A 20,076-nucleotide genomic window follows, 5' to 3' on the forward strand; every position below is an offset into this window, starting at 1 on the left:
AAATTTCCCTTTTCAAATGTCAGTACAAACCCTCGATCTTAAACATCTCGCCGCACAAAGCAAATACTAGGATTAAACTCTTACGTAAAATATATTTCCTCACGCAACCATCAATTTGAGCAACAGTGGCGCCGAGACAATATAATTTAACGTAATTTCCTACCGAGAACACAATCACATTGTAGGCTTGTTTATTTTAAGGCTGCTTTCAAAAAAAACGTCAAAAGAATGTAAAATTGATAGTTTTAGTCGGTGAAATACTACACTTTCCGTTATCCAATAGATTTATTTAATTCAAGTTCCAGTTAGAGCATCTTATTATCTTGATTTTTATAAGACTGGATTTTTGAAAACTAACTCACTAAATTAATTATGAATTTTTCTCTAATGCACGTTTAGAAAAACGCACGTATAGAGCTGAATCAGTCGATCTTATTTGTAAAATTTAGACAATTTTGAATATTAAAACGGGTAAATTTATAATTCGTATATCCTGTACCACAATCATTTCAGACTAGATTTTTATTTTAAGTTTTTGAAAAAGAGTAAACTAGCCTAAGGCAAATTCAATTTTTTTCAGAAATTACCTAAAATTAAGTGACAATTTCTTTGAAAATCTACATCACATCGAAGTAAGTTTTGTACTAAATTAATCTGCAACGTTTACTTAAATTGCTGTTATGCCTTAGTGATTATAAATTGCTATTATTGATTTTTGCCAATTTTTTGAAAACGAGCCTTCACCGGTACAATTATTACCAGTTTTGGACATTTTCTCATATTTTGTTAGACCAAGTAGAAAAAGTCCTATAATGTGATATATATTTATAAACTAATCGCAAAGCCCTTTAATTTGATACCACACACGGTATGATCGAGCGCTCGGTTGCGATTTCACTATTTTTAACACGAAAGCCCTCTTAAACTCCATTTACAATTTTACATTTATTATTTTAACTGTGAAAAATTGTGCAAATAACTCGGTATAATATGATTTTTGGAGTACCTAGCCCACTGTACTTTTTAATACTTTTTGTTTTGTTATGTATAAATATAGTGTATATGACTATATGTATAACTCTTTAGTACATATAGTAACTCAATAGCTGCGTGCAACTATTACGCTCCCTACAGGTGTTCACAGAAGACCAGCGTCGGGTACTACTCTAGTAGGACCGGACATTATGCACATTTTTCAGTGTTACAGTAATTACATACTCGTACAGTGTTACGTCATGTTAGTTATACTTTTTTTTTCATTTGGTATGGAAAATAGCAATATAAAAAAAAAAACCAGTTTTGCGCTCCTAATTTTGACAATAATAAAAAATTAAAAAAAAATCATACTTGCTATTCAAAATCATAGTTACTATATTATAAATAAAATAAAAAATCAAATCGCGTAGGTAAAAATATTTGCAATAATGTCAATATCCAGAGAAGAAAATAAGTACCTTTTTATTAGGTATTCGTCCTCCTTTCTTCTAAATTAATACTAAGAGAAAGTTCAAGTATAAAATCGTTGATTATTGGAAATTTCTACGGGCAATGCCTTACCAGTACCTTCCTCGGTTAAAAATAGCCTGACCTTTAAATCGCTTCGATCTTTGCCAATAATAGATTAAATTGATTAGAAACGTACTGCTTTAACGGTGTGATTAAGTTTCAATATATTTCTTGATTAATATATTATAGATTTTGCCCCGTGTGGTGACGGGTTAAGAATTTTACCACCCCCTTTCTTCCTTCCCCTTTAGAAGTCGACTGTGGGATATGGGTTAAATTTCGGCGTAGGCGAGAGGCATGGCAACCTGTCACTGCAATGTCACAATTTGGATTTCTTTCAACCCCTTTTTGCCTTTGAAACTTAGTAATTCATGTGCTCTGCCTACCCCTTTATGGGATACGGGCGTGATTATATGTATGTAAGTATGTATGTAATATTAGATCGGAATAAAAAGTTATTAATAAAGAAAGAATATGGTATGTTTGGGTGGAGACCCTCGGACCCTGGGGAGGGGACCCAGACCACACTAGTGCTTCAAGGAGCTGGCGAAGCGTCTTATTGATGTTACGGATTTTTAAGAAAGAATAATAAAGAAAGATTCCAGAAAGATTTTCGTACATTGACCCGCTTCCAGCTGCTATTCCTATTGCACGCCACAAGCAAAGGTAATCATATTGCTGTCACACTTGGACAGTGGCTTTGACAGGAGGAATTAAGGCCACGGCTTCACCCGACACTTTAAGTATGAGGGCGCCGAAGGCGCACGGCTTATGACCGCGTGCGACGGACTTCGCCCGACACTTTTAAGTATGAGGGCGCCTTCGGGCTTAGGACCGTGTGCGTCGGACTTCACCCGACACTTTTAAGTATGAGGGCGACCGCGTGCTTCGGGCTTATTTTAAATATGAGCTCTCCAAAGGCAATATTAATTATTACACTTTTAACAACCAGAACCAATGCAAAACGTCTGAGGATCATACACAGAAATCAGCTACAAAAACACGTACAATTCATGCCCAGAAATGTTCTTTTGCGCCCAAGTGAAAGCTTTCATCTTAAATAGATTCTCGAAAATTTCACAACAAATAAAATAAACTTTATTTTGCTAAAAAAAGAACCAAATTCCGTTACCTACAGCGACGCCAAAATCTTCACTGCGGTCTAAATGATATGATATTAATAATAAGAAAAATCTTATTTTTAACCGCAGGTAGATATCGAAATTTTACTAAGCCTTGAGACCCTCATAAATATGCACGAGAAGCATAATAACTTAAAAATATATTTTTATTCCAATAAAATATATTTCAACGGTTTTATTGCCGGTGGCCCACTTAAAGACCGTTAATTTATTTTTGTTTCGAAATGATTTTAATATTTTTAATACATTGTAATGTGCAAAACGGCAGAACGAAAGTTAATGCTCTCAAATTACCTACATAATAGTTTATTAAATTAATAAGTAACAAAAATGCATTAAACACTCTTATTTTATCGAAGTGATAAGTAGGTAATATTTTAACTTGTTTTACCTTGAGAATGTTTTTCGTCAAGTTGAATAACACCAAAAAAATTGATATGTTGAAAAAGACCCGTGTTGTTTATTCGTAAATTTATGATTTATCGTACGTCAAAAGCAAATATTTAAAGTAAATTATTTACTCTTTAGTCGAGTTTACGTAAATTCAACGAATTTATGGATACGCTAATGTGGGATTCCTTGGAACTATATTATTTATATTAAAAAGTTTATTTTTTATGAACATAACTAACATAGGTACTTTTGTACACAATATCTGTTAATTACATAACCTAATTGAGGATTCAGGCAGGACAGTCAGGACTTCTGAAGATTGTATTTGTCATACGGCAATATGATGACAGGAATAAAGGACAGTCATCAGGTCGGAATTTACAAGTCAGTCTTGTCTTGGCTGCTGCTGGGATGGTCATTTATTTGACTCGCAGCTTGTCGTCATCAGGCGACAATATAGGTGTGAGCTTTTTCCTGTCGTCCGTAATAAGTAACATAGAACGTTTGACAAACTCATCTGGCTAATTAACCTTGTTAGGGTGTTCCGTCAGTCTTGTCGTCTTACGGACGGTCATCTCCTTCTTGGCGCGGAGCTTTTCGTCATCAGGCGACAAGATGGAGGTGCGCTTATTCCTGTCATTGGTAATAGGTAACATAGAACGTTTGACACAACTCACCCGGGAATTAACCTTGTTACGGGGTTTGTCACTTTTGTCTTGGAAGCGGAGCTTGTCGTCGTCAGGCGACATGATAGAGATACTTTTCTTGAGCCTGTTATCTACATTAGGTAACATAGAACGTTTGACACAACTCACCCGGCGAATTAACCTTGTTAGGGCGTTCGTCAGTCTTGTCGTCTTGGAAGCGGACGGTCATCTTCTTCTTGGCGCGGAGCTTGTCGTCGTCAGGCGACAGGATGGAAGTGCGCTTTTTCGGCCTGTCTTCATCTTGCTTGTCTGGGGTGGATGTCGCTGCGGCTGGGAAAGACGGGTCATTAGAATAGATAATAAATATACTACAACGTTTTTCATTATAAACTAGCAAAAAGAAATGATGAAATCAATTAATTAGATTAAATGATCACCAACTTTAGTGGAAACAGCAAAGATAAGTATTGTCAATAAAAAATGCTAAATAAGACAACGTGAGAATCTCCTATTTTACGAGAAATAAAGATATCCGTGGAAAAGTTTCGTGGGACGATAATTATAATATGCTTGTAAATTTAATATATAGCTATTCCAGTTAAATATAGGTAAGTAACTCGAGTGTCCAAAGGTGTCAAGTGATTGATAAAGTTATGAATTATCATGTTGCAACATGAAACCAAATCACTTCCGCGAAATATGCAAGATGCTTTTGCGATATCTTAATGTGTTTTAACAAGTTAGGAATTATCTAGTCTTCAGTTAATAAATTAAACACATTATTTTTTTAACTTTTAGGTTTTTGAGAATACTTAGCAACCTAAATACATGTATGTATATGTACCTACGTATATAACCCGGGACTTGTCCGTATGTGCTGTATTTATTTATTATTAGTGTTACCACCAACGGCGCCAATATTTACGCTGGTCACAATCACAACACGTTGAACGGACGCAAGTGGAGACTCCAATTTCTCTGACAGTCGCGGAGTATGCTTTCGTTGCCTCTAGAAGTATGTCGAGCCTTCCATTACCCTAGCAGCAGCAACTAAGTTGTTGACCGCCGAATGCGTCCTAAGCGTAACGGACCATCTGAACGTATGAACTGATACATGCGTAACACTCACCATGTTCCAACTCGGTTTGTATGCTCGCTACCACCCTCTCGTTGCCTCTAGAAGCATGTCTTGCCTCTTCCATCTCTCTAGCAGCTGCAGCCAGAATGTTGTTAACTGCAGTGTGCGTCCCAGGGGTGTCATCGCGGCGGCGACGGCGGATCTCTTCTGAACGCATCATGGACTGTTGGTACATGTGGATCTAGGGAAAAATGGAATTGTTATTGTTGTGACAACCCTGTAGTCGGAACTGGGTACTTGAAGTGGCAAGAATTAATCACGTCTGTATTCTGGCATATATTTGACCGTAGAAAATGAGGTAAATTAAAACATAAATACAATTGAATATAGCCCCTTTTTTAGTGACGAATTCGTGTTAGAGAAGTTTATCGCTTGTCAGCAAATATAATTAACCTTGCAATATGTTAAAAAATAAAGGTTACAAAAAACCCCTTATTCATAAACGTTATTATTCATAAAGTTCGTTTGTACCTTTCTATCCCACCAATACGTCGGAAAGGGACAAAAGAACTTTATCGGCTTGATAATTTTAGTGAATAAGGGGCTTAAACTGTAAAACCATGCCTAAATTTTTATAAGAATAAAGTTTTATTTGAACAAGTAATTAACACGTCCCTTAAATGATACGTATGGAAATAAGATTTCAATAATATTTGCCTTATACGAATGGTATGTTAATTAAATGAATATTTAATATTTACCTAACATCGCAAACAGCAACCCCACCCTAATTCCCATAATTGCATTTATTTAAGTTGTTTATGACGAACTAACACGAAAATCAATTAATTACATAGATACCATGTAATGAACTAAGCTTTATATGTATATTGCGAAAAATACACAACGGTCATGTTTGTGGTTTTCGCGTTATAATGATAGTACAAAACATTTCTTTCAAGCGATGTTAAGTAGTGATGATTTTCTATCACGATTGTTGTTTCTTCTTTATTTTACTTTTTTATTACAATTTACATACATACATACAATCACGCCTGTATCCCATAAAGGGGTAGGCAGAACACATGAAACTACTAAAGCTTCAGTGCCACTCTTGGCACATAACAACAATACAATACAATTTACTACGTTTAAATAATTGTACCTATACCTAAGGTTTTCATGAGACATACATTTAGCAAATATATTAATCTGCGCTTTTTTATTATGAACAAATTATAAGCTCCGTCACATTTTCTTGAGTAAGTATACATCTATACGACTATGGAATGTAGTAGTAGTAGTAAAACACTTTATTGTACCAGAAAATAATACAACACACAAGAAAAAGAGCCTATCACTAGTACAAAGGCGAACTTATCCCTTTAAGGGATCTCTTCCAGTTAACCTTTGAGCAATGCAATGGAATGGAATGTACTCATAGTACATATTTAATTTGTTTTTTTTTTTTCAAAAAATATCAAGCTTAGGAAACCTCTTTGTACCTTTTCAATTTCTGATTAGCAGAAACGTCTGCAATCGATGCCACTAGTCTTAGAATAAATTTTAAAAGTGGAAAATGTCTGCCTTGGGTGGGACTTGAACCAGAGGCCGTGAGTTCAAGTCTCACCCAAGGCAGACATTTTCCACTTTTAAAATTTACTCTTTGTACATTATAAAAAGCCCGTGTTTTTTTTACATTGTAGAAACTCATTTTTTCTCTTTAATGCAATATTTTCTTATCATTAGTCTCTCTCCAGCAAGGGACGTTTGTTTTATGTGAGGTAATCCGTATCATTCTAGGTTAAGCAGTACATTTACAATTTCCAGGGCTTCCCTACTCTCATACATATTCAACCTTATGTAAGCTTAGCGTACTCATCCATATTTCATCTCATGTAAGTTTAAATTACCTTTCTTTTGTGGAGGATGGTATAAAAATACGTTCAGGTAGAAGGGACAGATACATAGATGATAGGTAGAAGTATTATTTTGGTGTGTGACAAAATAGACTTTTTTTTCTTTATTTTTCTCTTTATCAATATTAAATATATACATACTAGCTTTTACCCGCGGCTTCGCCCGCGTAATAAAAGTATTCATTAAGATTTTCATTTGGATCCGTAGGGACCGTAGGTTTCTCTTTAGGTATATTTATCTGCGATTATTTCGATTGCACGTAATACTTTTGCTTGCAATGATTGTAGAAATATTACACATCGACCACAGCGTAGGTAATTCTATATACGCTGGGGAAACCTTTATAAACATCCCACATAGCCCGTATTTCGACACTATGATCGGTGGGTAAAAAGTACTTTTTTCTATTATCCCTTACAATTTTTTACATTTTGCTTATACTAATCGCAAACGTAATCTTCAAGCAAGCAAACAACGATCGTCTTAGAGCACATTGATTGTAAGAGACCGCCGACCGATTATCCGTATCCCTCTAACGATACCCATATCCGTATTCGTATCCGTATCCGTATCCCTATCGTATTCGTATCGCTATCGCTATCCCTATCCCTATCGCTATCGCTATCCCTATCCCTATCCCTATCCCTTATCAAGATGTTTAATGATATAACACTTTAAGTTCTCGCGCTTTGTACACATATTTAAAGTCACATACAGGTCGAACGCGATTAATTAACATTATTTTTACCTTTTTTCCCAACGTTTCGGCCAGGTTGCACTGGCCGTGGTCACGGAAGACTGATGTCCTAGCAAAATGTCACCGGAGATGTAAACAACACAAAACTACCCGATATTAATTTATATAAATGTTCGGGGTAGACAAATAAATATAATCTACCCGCTTTTAGTTAATGTTTATTTCCCACCATGTTTATTTTAAAGGTAAAAATAATGTTAATTAATCGCGTAACGCGTTCGACCTGTATGTGACTTTAAATATATGTTTAATGATTTCTTATCAAGTGCTAAAATATAAAGTTTCATGGTTTTATCTTTTAAAATTAAGAAATACCATACAAACTTTCAACCTCTTTTTCAATCCCTTCATCCCTTTTTTTCGAAATAAAAAGTAGCCTATGTTCTGTCTCAGGGTCTAAAGATTGTCTGTTCCAAATTTCATCAAAATCGGTTGCATGGTTTAAGCGGGAAAGCGTAACAGACAGACAGACAGACAGACAGACAGACAGACAGACAGAGTTACTTTCGCATTTATAATATTAGTATGGATGGATAAAATAGAATTACCTAAATGTTTATCTTTTTCCCGACTTACAAAATCCCAAACATTGTAAAAGACGTTGAAAATTTATTACGGGCGTATTATATAAAGATAATAAGTGTACCAAAACGAGGAGGAGGCCCATTTAAAAATAGAAACCTTGATTATTGGGCCGACCGCCGCCATAATGTAGGGTAGGTACCTACATTGTTAATTTGCCACTAACGTAGGTAATACCTAATTATATAAAATAACTTAATAAAAATACATACAGTCTTAAAATCATAAAATAAATATAATAAAATTCTACATTATCTTTAAAAAAAATGCCACTACTTATGACAAAGATCAAAATAACTTATCTGACGGCGTTAAAATTGCCGTATCATCATTCGTCGCTTTTTTCGCTACTTTTATTAACCGACATCCAAATCTAAAAAGGAGGAGGTTATCAATTCCATTGTATGTTTTTTTGTTGAATTTTTGTTACTCCTGTGTACTCTGTACCAAATTCTCTGAAACTCGTAGATGTACTTACTTCAGGGTTATATTATATTACATCTAATTTAGTCTAGTCTAGACTCCTAGACACATAAAATAGATTTGCTACCGAGCGGCTAACAAAGTAAATCGTATCTATATATTTTACAAAACAGAGCTTAGGAAAAAAGGTCCTATATCCACGAAGACTAATTAATACTAGCCACGGATTCTAGAATACTAAATAAAAAAATATTACTTAATATTGCACTTAGTTTAGTATGTGTACATCGTTACACATTTATGTATGTAGGTATTATTCATATGCAATTTAAATGCAAAGTCTAAATGCAGTAAATTGAAATAAACGATGGGCCTCGTCAACTGGCTGGTTCATATCGATCGACCCGATTGAATTTAACGACTCATAAAAACACTTGCGAATTACAAAGTACCATTTTACTGTGACGTAATTCCAAACATTAAAAACGTGATATTGCTTAAATAAAGGTATCAAAGAAAAATATACTTATCTAGTACTAGCAGCCGCTGGCATACTGTGCGGTTATAGATCTGTTTAGAGATGTAAGCGAAAAGCGATCCTATCGAAATGGTATACCTTCTCTTGTGGCTCAGCGTACTTGTTATTAATATTTTTAAATTTTAAATATCTGGAGTGGACTTATCTAAATAATATATTTATCTTGAATTTTACAATTTGTTTTTAATACCGCGATAATAAGCTGTGTGCCTACTTTATAAATGTTTGAATAACAAATATGTTAATTAAAATTTTGCAAATTAGCATTTACAACAACGATTTCTAAAAAAAAACTCGAAAAAAATGTGATTGTTCTTTGAATATTTTAAGGTTTTTAATTTTTTATACATTAAAAAATACGAATTGTAGCCTTTATCGTAAAAATACGGCTTGGGTATCGTAAATGAGCAATAAATATTGTTTTTTATATGACTTCGAGCAGTTACCTACGTCACAATCACAAATTAAAATTACAAGTAAAAATAAGGATATTTTAAACAATTTTACATAAATTTATTTCATATTTTACGACTACTGACAGATGTCACCTGTCAAAAGCCCCCCAACAGCAATCATGTTTTTCTGTCAGGCGGATCTAATGAATTCGAGAATAATTTAAAATTGACATTAGGTACCTAGGTTCTAGCAAAGAACCGCCCATGACAATTTAACGTATTTTTAAAATAATATCATAATAAAAACCATCCAAAGGGCAACTAAAATTAAATGCTAATGATTAGAGCATGCATAAATAATAGTGTTCATTTGTTAATACAATTCAATGGCGTTATATTTAAACACTTTGTTTTTATTTTTATGAAATTAGGGAATAAGTATAATATTCTAATATTTTTTTTACAGTAATATTAAGTTGTATTCATGCTGCAAGCCCATTAACATTCGGAATGTTCATTTGCCATAAAATATCATTAATCGTTTTTTCGGAATAAGTGATAAAATAAGCACTAAAATTTTTTACGTCCCTGCCAGAACACGTGAAAATATTAAAATAGTACCAAATGACACTTTGATGTGACATCTTTTTTTTTCCATATCCACTTATACCTAACTAATTATATCTACCTATATGGTCAAAACAAATTTTGTTTAAAAAGTACTCGCAAATTTTAAATTAAACAAAAAACAACCTTGCCTTCTAATTAGATTTAACCGTCCTCGACAGCATTAGCAAAGGTTTTTTATACGTATTTTTCCGCAAATAAATGTAATAAAAAATCGCTCTTAAAAACGACACGTCATTTGTCGATGGAAAAAATGTTTGAGTTCATTATGTGTGATGTCATTAAGCGTTAGTTCATAACTAAGAAGCATGATTGTGCTATTTATTTTAAAATGTGTGGGCAGCTTGCGAGGTTGCAATGCAGAAGACTTTCTAGGCATTCAAGTGCACAATATGCATGAGGGATACCGACTTTTGAGCAATTTAAAACTAGTGATTCTGTGAGTTGTATTGTATGCCACGCGATTTTTTTAATGTAGGTACAAAAATCGAATCAACATAAAACATCTACCTAACCTAAAATAATTCTAGAGAATCGATTGAAATATTCAAACTGTAGACTAGAGCAAAGTCCGGATAATTTTTTTTTTAATGAAGACGTTTACGCTCGGTCAATTATTATAAGTTAATTACGTAAAGCAACTCGCATTTCCGTTGATAATCAAAACAATAATATTTGTAAAAACAAGCAGTTAGGCATAGAAATAAGTGAATAGGAACGGCACGACATCGCACGCAACTTTATTAAGTATGACAAGATAACTGTGGGATCGAAATAGTTTCACATGAGCGTATCGTGCAAAAAATATGATCAAATTCATAAATCCATATTAATTTAGTTTTTCAAGTATTTTATAATGTCTAATGAACGTAGTTAGCACGAATCTTCATTCTGTTTTACTTATAATTCCACACAAATTAGTCGTAAGACGAACGATGCCTGTCATCTAATTACTAGGTGCAAATGTTCAGTTCCAAGTTCAAATGTCGAAGGTATAAATAATTGCACCGGTTCTTTCACCTTTCACTTGTTTAATTGTCTAGAACCTCCGGCCAGATACATTGTTTGACTCGTAATCAGACTTCAACAAAGGAGGATCCGAATTTGAATGTTTTTTTAGGGTTCCGTAGTCAACTAGGAACCCTTATAGTTTCGCCACGTCTGTCTGTCCGTCCGTCCGTCCGCGGATAATCTCAGTTACAGTTAGCACTAGAAAGCTGAAATTTGGTACCAATATGTACATCAATCACGCCGACAAAGTGCAAAAATAAAAAGTGGAAAAAATGTTTTATTAGGGTACCCCCCTACACGTAAAGTGGGGAGTGATTTTTTTTTTCATTGCAATGCTAACTTGTGATATATTGTTGGATAGGTATTTAAAAATGAATAAGGGTTTACTAATATAGTTTTTTGATAATATTAATATTTTCGGAAATAATCGCTCCTAAAGTAAAAAAAATGTCCCCCCCCCCCTTCCTCTAACATTTGAACCATATGTTTAAAAAATATGAAAAAAATCGGAAAAGTTAAACTTTATAAAAACTTTCTAGGAAAATTGTTTTGAACTTGATAGGTTCAGTAGTTTTTGAGAAAAATACGGAAAACTACAGAACCCTACACTGAGCGTGGCCCGACACGCTCTTGGCCGGTTCTTTTTACATGCCAGTAATATCCGCCAATTGTTGACCGCGTTTTTTTCTAGGTAATGACGTAACTAAATGGAAAATAAAATTTCAAACATATTTTTCCTTGTAAAAATAAATGAATTATTTGTTAACGTTTTCGTTTGACCTACGCCTGACCTGCTCTTATGTGATGACAGGAGAAGGCGGAATATGTGCATATTTATACATAAGTTGCACATAAATAAACAAATAATACTTTAAGAATTTATTCAATATCTTGAAAATCTGCATCCGAAAAATATTTATTAGCGCCTGCTGTCGAAATAATTCTATATAAAAGGATCAGTCCTACACAATTATTTGGGGAAGTACAGACACGTGTGTTGCTGGCATTAAATCACTTAACCTACGCGCCCGAGTTGTGATCAGCCAGTAACAATATAGTTATTCAGTCAATCAATAGATCAACTGAACGCCATTGTGCAATATATTAGTCACACCTAGGCCCCACCTTAACCGTGTATGCTCAAAATTTATGTGACGTTTTACCGAATGATATAACAAAACATTATGACTTGGCTCATAAATAATAAATGTATATTGTAATTAATAATATTCAAAATTTTTATACAAACTCGATTGCGAAAACTAAAAAAAGGTGTTCAAGTACATATTCTAAATTCGGCTGCCTTTATTGATGCGTATAAATGCTTTGGTCTATATATTTTTTTATAATAACGCTATTTCGTATTTTACAATTTTTTATATATTTATATGGTCCCCATATTAAATAAGTAAATGTATTAAGTATATGGTTTTCAAGCATTCGAGTATGAGATCGCAAGCAAGTTTATTTGCAACACAAGGCCATTCATAATTAATTTAAAAGTTTGCCCTTTTAATGGAGACCTTTTCGATAAGGCATTTTTAAATAAAACAGGTACGGCTTGATAAATATTCATATTTAACATTTTATCTCAATACCTACTTATTTTATAAGTGATGCAAAACATTATGTACTTATCTAATTTGCATGTACGTACTTGTAAAATAACACCTGAGGACTTTACTACGTTATATAAAACCATTACAGTTGAGTCTTGACGGAAAATAATTTCAAAGGAAAAAAAATATTCGCAATTTCTTATTATATTTTTCTCTTTAAATTCGAGAAAGATGGTAAATTCGTATGTTAAATTTTTTTACATTCTTTTTTTATTGGGTAAAACTGTGGCATTTCGATTGGCGAATAGGAAATAAAAAAATAAGCAATAAAACCTCAATTATCATACGTATGAGCATTAACTACAGTAGAATTTATCGTTACCATTTTCAGTGTAAAACGGCTTAATTCGACGGCAGGAATCTATTTTTAACCACCAAGCACGGGGAGTGTTTGTAGTAACATAAACCCCGGGCCATTTTACGAACACTAGCATCATTTAAAATAAACGGGATGTAACAGCATGCATATTTTATTTATATCATCGTAAAAAATATGTACACAAAATACAATTTTTTTTTTCATAGTTACTTAAGTTTTTTTTTGTGTTAGTTTTAGTTTAGTTATAGTTTTATTTATAAGTTCATAGTTAAGTTTTTTTTTTTCTACAAGTTATTGACAAATAAATTTGTATATGAGATGGTAAAAAAAAAAATATTGAAAAATGTCATAATTCCCACTTTTTAATTTACTTTACTACTACTTTAAATATTGAGATATATTGAGTTACTTGTGTAATTTACGGCTTTTAAATATGATGTACAAATCTAGATATAGGTATTTTAATACAGACTGAAAATATGTTTTATGTTTTACCTTAACCAAATTAAGATATTGATTTTTTAATGATATACTAATAGTAGGTATTCTTATATTTTTATAAGTTTCCTCGAATGATTCAACGCGTGACAAGAATTTAGTAAACATAAGTAATAATTCTGGCATGACTAATCTTTTTCTTCATCAAAGAATACACGATAAGGCTAAGTACATATTATAATTATAGTAGGGACTATAATGAAAGGGTAATCTTTCATTATAGATTCATGGCCCCATAATAGGTATTGTTAAGTACAATAAAGTACCTATAAAATCTCACACGTATCAAAGTGTATCTACAAAGTATGATGCGCGTACATAAGAAATGTTTTTATTTTTATTTATTAGGTACCTATAGAAACGTAAAGGTTTTTCCAGATGAATTATCCTTATTTTATTCTAACTACAATCTTTTTATCAACTTTTGCAACCGCGAAGTGATTTGAAAATGACCACATTACTTTTCTTAGTAACTAACTGTATCTTAGTTTGTTTTTCTGCTGTTCACTGATTAGAATACTAAGTACTTAGGTATGGTGTCATCACAGAATATATAATAGTACAAGTACAGAAGGCCCACTGCTTTGATGTTCACGAAATGCCGCCTTTTAAATGCCTACAAAATTCTAACAAAGAAACGAGCCGCACGTGCGCAGCGTCGGACGATAGGGTTGCCTATGGATTAAAACGAATTAATACTTCCGATGAAATGTTATGCTATTATATTCCAGTCTTGGGTATATATTTTTGTTTAAGTTCCAACATCACAAGCCTCATTGAACTTTTCCGTGGGACTTAATCAATAGTAGATCTGTGTAAGATTGTCCTATTTTATTCATGATGTCTATTTAACTAAGCACCATTAGCCATTCACACGCGGACATCGCATATAAAACTTAAAAAAAAACTCGAGACGTAAAGTAACAATAGAAAGTGCGAACGTGCGTTCCGTGAGAATGAGAACTCGCGCCACCCCTGATTAGGCCGCGAACTCGCGGCCGCCAGCATGTACTTGTAGCGCGGCGATAGAATCGCGGAGTGAGCCGCCCCTGGTGTCATGTACTAATTGAATATTATTAAAGTTTTTTTTTTTAATTAATAAGTTGGTAGGTTATAACTCAAGTAATTAAAAAAAATGGGTTAACTTACAATCATGTGCATGTTTAACAAATAAAGTTTTTGTATAATAACAAAACAATGCATGAAACTTGCTTCAATAAAAAATTGTAACTTTTACTTCATTTGATAGTCTTTTTGTGATGTCACTTCACTTTCTTATAACAGTTACGACATTCTATTCGTGAATGGACAAATCGTAATTATTATGATTACTTATTATCTAGTAAAATATTCGAAATATCGCTTTTAAAGGTAAAAATATTATATAACATTTGTATTATTTCAAACGGACCTAAAATGAATCTAGCATTTTTAATCAAAACAGAATAGATGTCATGTTACTAATTAACAAAATTGTAATTTTACTATGGCTGCAACAGTATAATTATATGCAAATTTTAATTAACCTCACCTAATTGCTTAGATGTAATTATTCAAATAGTTATTATTTCAATTAAAAACGAAGAAACATCTGATATACAAAACATATATAATAATTTAATGTTACATGACTGTTCTACTTTTATTAAGTGTTATTTTCTTTATTTTGTGCCTGTTATACATGTATTAGATAATGTATATTAATTATTTATAATATACTTTTATTCAGACATCTATTATTTTGTATATAATATTTTTTCAGATTACTGAATAGAAAAAATAAAGAACCCAAACAATTCAATTCATGTTAATATTTTTGTTTATTGACTAAGAAAAAGAGCAACTCTGATAAAATTAAAATACACGGGGTATTAATTATTTCGTCAGAGTTGCTTTGAATTTAAGAGTAGAAGATTTACATTTATTTAATACAGGAAGCAGTTTAAATACTAAATTAAAAAAATAATATAATATATGTAAGAACTTTGTTTTCTTTTTAGGGTTCCCTACCTCAAAAGGAAAAAACGGAACCCTTATAGGATCACTTTGTTGTCCGTCTGTCCGTCCGTCCGTCTGTCAAGACCCTTTTTCTCAGGAACGCGTGGAGGTATGAAGCTGAAATTTATATCAATTACTCAGGTCTACTGTCCCTTGAAGCTGTGAAAAAATCAAACTTCTAAGCCAACGCAATCAAAAGATAGAGCCGTTTATGCCGCAAATTTTCGACACTTGCAAGGGAATCAAAACCTACAGGGTGCTTCCCGTGAACTCAGAATCTTGAAATTTGGTACGAAGCAACGTCTTATAGCATAGATAAAGGAAAAATTACGAAAACCATAAATTTTTAGTTACATCACATAATATATTTTTTTTTTTATAATTTTAACCTTACTACCCATTTCCTCATAAACGCGTAGAGGTATTAAATTGAAATTCATACCAAATACTCAGGTCTATAATACCTTTAAGCTGTAACAAAATCAAACTTCTATGTCAACGCAATCAAAAGAAACAGCAATTTAAGCTGCATATTTTGAAACTCGCAAGGGAATCAAAACCTAAAGGGTACTTCCAGTCGACCTAGAATCTTGAAATTTGGCATGAAGCAACGTTTTATAGCACACATAAAGGAAAAATTCCGAAAACCTTAAATTTTTAGTTACATTACAAAATATATATTATGACTCGATTGTCGTAATGAACGAACTTTGTAAACCTTGCAGGTTTGTACGGAACCCTCGGTGCGCGAGTCCGACTCGCACTTGGCCGGTTTTTTTATAATTATAAAGGCATAATTTACTACATACTTAAATACTTGTTTTACAGTAGAGTAGAACTAGCTTGTGGAAATACAATAATTATAAATTCAATATGACCTTGAACACTGTCATACTTTGTTTTAATAAATGTCTACACATAATAAAAAGATAGCAAAGATTATCAAGGGTTAAACAACATTTAATTTATATTCAAGACTAAGAATTTAATTTTTAAAGAGTATTAATCCAAATCAATGTAAAAAGCTGAAATAAAGATTGGAAATACTAAACCACTTAATTATTTAATGTCAATAAGGGCAACATAATCATTTTATTTTGATTATACTTGGATGGTCATGGTATCAACCTTTTATATAATATGATAATAACCAGTGATCAGAACTATGGGAGTAAAACTTTAACAAAACCTTAGAGCTGATTTTAATTAAAAAAAAAAGTTTATTATTTTCAAATCAATGTTAAATTTGATTATATACATGAATCCAAGATTTACAATACTTTACTACAAGGTTATTCATATTTTCATGGCTGTAAGCACTCTATAATATCCACTTAGCAAGTTTTGTTAAAGTTTTACCCCCATAGTTCCGATCACTGATAATAACTACCCTGATTCTGATTTTATTTTAATTAGCTATTCACCTAAAGAAAGGCATATTTTTCTGTGAATTATCTCTTGTGCATCCTGCACCATTATAAAAATATCTCTTTGATCTAATGGTTGGCAGGTGGAGAATAGCTTTTGTCATTAAGTCTGCCATTTGTGCAAATTACTACTTACTGTCCATATAAATTATACCAGTGATTTAAACCTTTTCAGTCAAGATACGTAAAAGAAAGATCTTACCTGCTTAAGGCGTTCAACATCAGTGCGGGCCTGGGCAAATCCCTGTGGTTGCGGCTGAGGCACTTGAGTCTGAGAGTAAGTCGGGTACTCCAAGTTCACATTCAACAGCTGCGCAGCATTGTCCCGAGCCTCATACGCCAGGCCTCGGATCTCCAGCTCGGAGGCTGTGTGCATCAGGGATTGGAGGTCCAATTCTTGGACATCCACCGATCCTTTGTACATGAACTCCACCAACAAATTGATCTCCGAGAAAGGAATCCCTTTAAGGATAACGATTGGATGCTGGCATGGATTGTCCCTAGAGAAAAACAACGTGTTACCATTTTGTTCTATGCATGGTATTTTTTTAAATCAAAAACTCAATTTATAAATAAGGAAAAATATAATTGAATCATTAATGTTGTTTTTCTTAAATGAATAGGTACCCAAATTACATACTATCAAGAAATTTATCACAATATTACTTTGTAAAAATAACTATTTAATTGCTTATCTTAAGATAAGTAAAATTTACATTCATACAGATATTCAAACATTTATGTAACTAAAATCTTCAACACATATTTCTAAAAATAAATATGATGTAAAAATAAGTGACTAAAACATCTTGAAAGATTAGAATGAGTTCACAAAATTATATTTAATTGGCATGCTGGTGGCAAAACAGAGCTACTGTCTGTAAAAAATAATGATGTCATTGTGAGCAAATGAAACAGATTAAATTCTGAAATGAGCATGGCATTTTTCGTGTGTACATTTTAAATATGGAATATTAAAAGTATGGTTACCTGAAGATTTGTTCAAAGTAAGGGCTGCAGGCGGATAAAACAAGCTTGTGAGCCTTGAGCGTGCCATCCCGGCAGGACAGCGTGACGTCGGCCAGCGCCGACGAGGAGTAGATGGTGGTGAAGAGCTGGCTCAGGTTCTGCAGGTGGTTGTTCCACTTGAGGTGGAACGTCTTGTCGCTCACCAACCCCTGCATCTGGACACCGCAAACACTCCAATCACGACACCGTAAATCACCACACCACACGATTTATTCCTACCAGCGTATGATGAATAAATCGACAGTAAACCGACTCTGCTGCGACCGCTACATAAAATTATAATTATTACAACTTATTTTTAGACCGATGCCCGTAAAAAACACTATACGTACGCGGTATGACAGTGTAATATATTGTAGGTACGCGCCGCCGAGGGAATTTATAGCTATATAAAATATCATTTATATTTTATTCAACATGTACGGATTTTTTGACACAAATCAACACGTTACCGGTGTCTTACCTCGAATTCACACTTCCGACTTCCCGATTTTTCACAAATAACACCGACACATTTCACAAAATTAAATAAAATTATGTTACACAGAAAGCCGTGTCGTAAAATAACAGAGTGGGGCACGCCGTGGCCCCCTCCTTGCCCCGGCCCCCTCGCACACAATCAATATACGGAATATGAGAGCGCGGCGCGCCCCTCGCCCCCGCATGCTTTATTATACCGTAATTAATATACACAACTTTAATTTTGTAGACTACACGCACACATTCTAAGACGAATTATTATTATACTTTGTTGTTTTAATAAAATTTTGTTCCGAGATAGTTCAACACATTTATAGATGAATTGTTTTCGAAAAAGTTTTATTTAAAAAAAGCACATTGCATTGACTTCAATAATTAGAATAAAATGTACAATAATGCAACGAATATTAAATTTATCTCATGTTCTCTTTAATATATGTATTCATTATTTTAGGGTAATATAGCATTTTACTATTTTTACTCGTTTGTGTACATTTCAACCCAACTTGGGCCCCTTCCTTAAATTACATCGTTAGTGGGAAGTATGTGTGTAAAAAAAGTACTTCAATCTCTTTTCACAGCGCGCACACATATAAAGACCTGAGAATAGGCGGATTGTTATTCTTCTTTTTATTATGGCCCCTGTACACACATGGCCAACGGTTCCACCAGCCCTTTGTGAAACCCCTTGGCCAAGATAAGAGCCGCTGTTTACACATTGGCGAACCAATCACTTGGCATTGGCTCTTCATGAAAGATGGACGTGGAATGAAAAAATCTAGGAAATTCTTGGTCATAGACGTTGTCAGAAAAAAAATATTAAAAAATAATAACCCCGTAGTAAAATTAAATTATTTGCAATATTAACAATTTTTTGAATATTCTGATAAGAACATTTATCTTTTTTAGGAAATACATTAAACATTTGCAAGGTTATTTTATTTCCTAAAATCTACACTATTATTGGCATAGATAAACTTATTATTTTCGTAAATATATCACTACTGTCCTCTCTGACGGCTGACGACCGACTGAATGAAGCGCCAACGTGTAAACGCAGTTGGCCATTGGCGCCAAGATCCTTTGATGTGTGGACAAAAAACCGACACGAATCGGTTGGCCGGCAAGCGCAAGCGCCAACTGCCAACTTACGGCCAAGTAGCCCTCTACACACATGGCCAAGGGGGTTGGTGGAACTGTTGGCCATGTGTGTACAGCGGCCATTAGATTCCATACATTCGTTTATATTATAGATCCATTCGAATGAGCAATGTTTTATTACTGTATAAGATGTATAAGTATGTAGTCGGTCTGGAGTAATATTATATTATTTATATCTCTCGAGTTGAAAGAGAAGGGCGCATGAGCGGTTGCATGAATATTAAATTATTTATGTTACAAATATACGTAGCTATTTGCCTTGGTGTTTGTAGATGTGGGGGTGGAGTGGAGAATTTTAAAGGCGCTAAGTGATGATGCACTTTGTGCATACAACATTCCTACCTGCCTGCTATGAGGACGCAAGAATTTTTTTAAATATAATTATTTTATGTTAAATAGTAGTTTTAAAGTTCACGTTTAAGTCAAAATTAATTCTAATTCAACGAAACATGTAATATATTCTCCTTTTGTAACATACTTTACATCAAAAACTAGCGGGTTCCTAGGTACGTAGCGATACAATGTA

General features: G+C 33.4%; 1 protein-coding gene across 2 annotated transcripts in view; it reads right to left on the reverse strand.

Annotated features, from left to right (window-relative positions):
* Window positions 1–18,592, reverse strand: part of LOC125230969 (zinc finger and BTB domain-containing protein 24-like) — a 31,972-nt gene extending 13,380 nt beyond the window's left edge. For both annotated transcript variants that reach the window (XM_048136287.1, XM_048136286.1), the window contains exons 1-5: window positions 18,373–18,592; window positions 17,871–18,064; window positions 17,083–17,380; window positions 4,818–5,007; window positions 3,857–4,018 (exon numbers count right to left, since the gene is read on the reverse strand). In XM_048136287.1, the coding sequence (XP_047992244.1) occupies window positions 3,857–4,018; window positions 4,818–5,007; window positions 17,083–17,380; window positions 17,871–18,064 (844 nt within the window). In that variant the 5' untranslated portion in view covers window positions 18,373–18,592. The remainder of the gene's footprint in view (window positions 1–3,856; window positions 4,019–4,817; window positions 5,008–17,082; window positions 17,381–17,870; window positions 18,065–18,372) is intronic.
* Window positions 18,593–20,076: the final 1,484 nt, after the last annotated feature.

The sequence above is a fragment of the Leguminivora glycinivorella genome, chromosome 11, assembly GCF_023078275.1.
Source record: "Leguminivora glycinivorella isolate SPB_JAAS2020 chromosome 11, LegGlyc_1.1, whole genome shotgun sequence".
In the NCBI taxonomy this organism is placed as follows: Eukaryota; Metazoa; Arthropoda; class Insecta; order Lepidoptera; family Tortricidae; genus Leguminivora; species Leguminivora glycinivorella.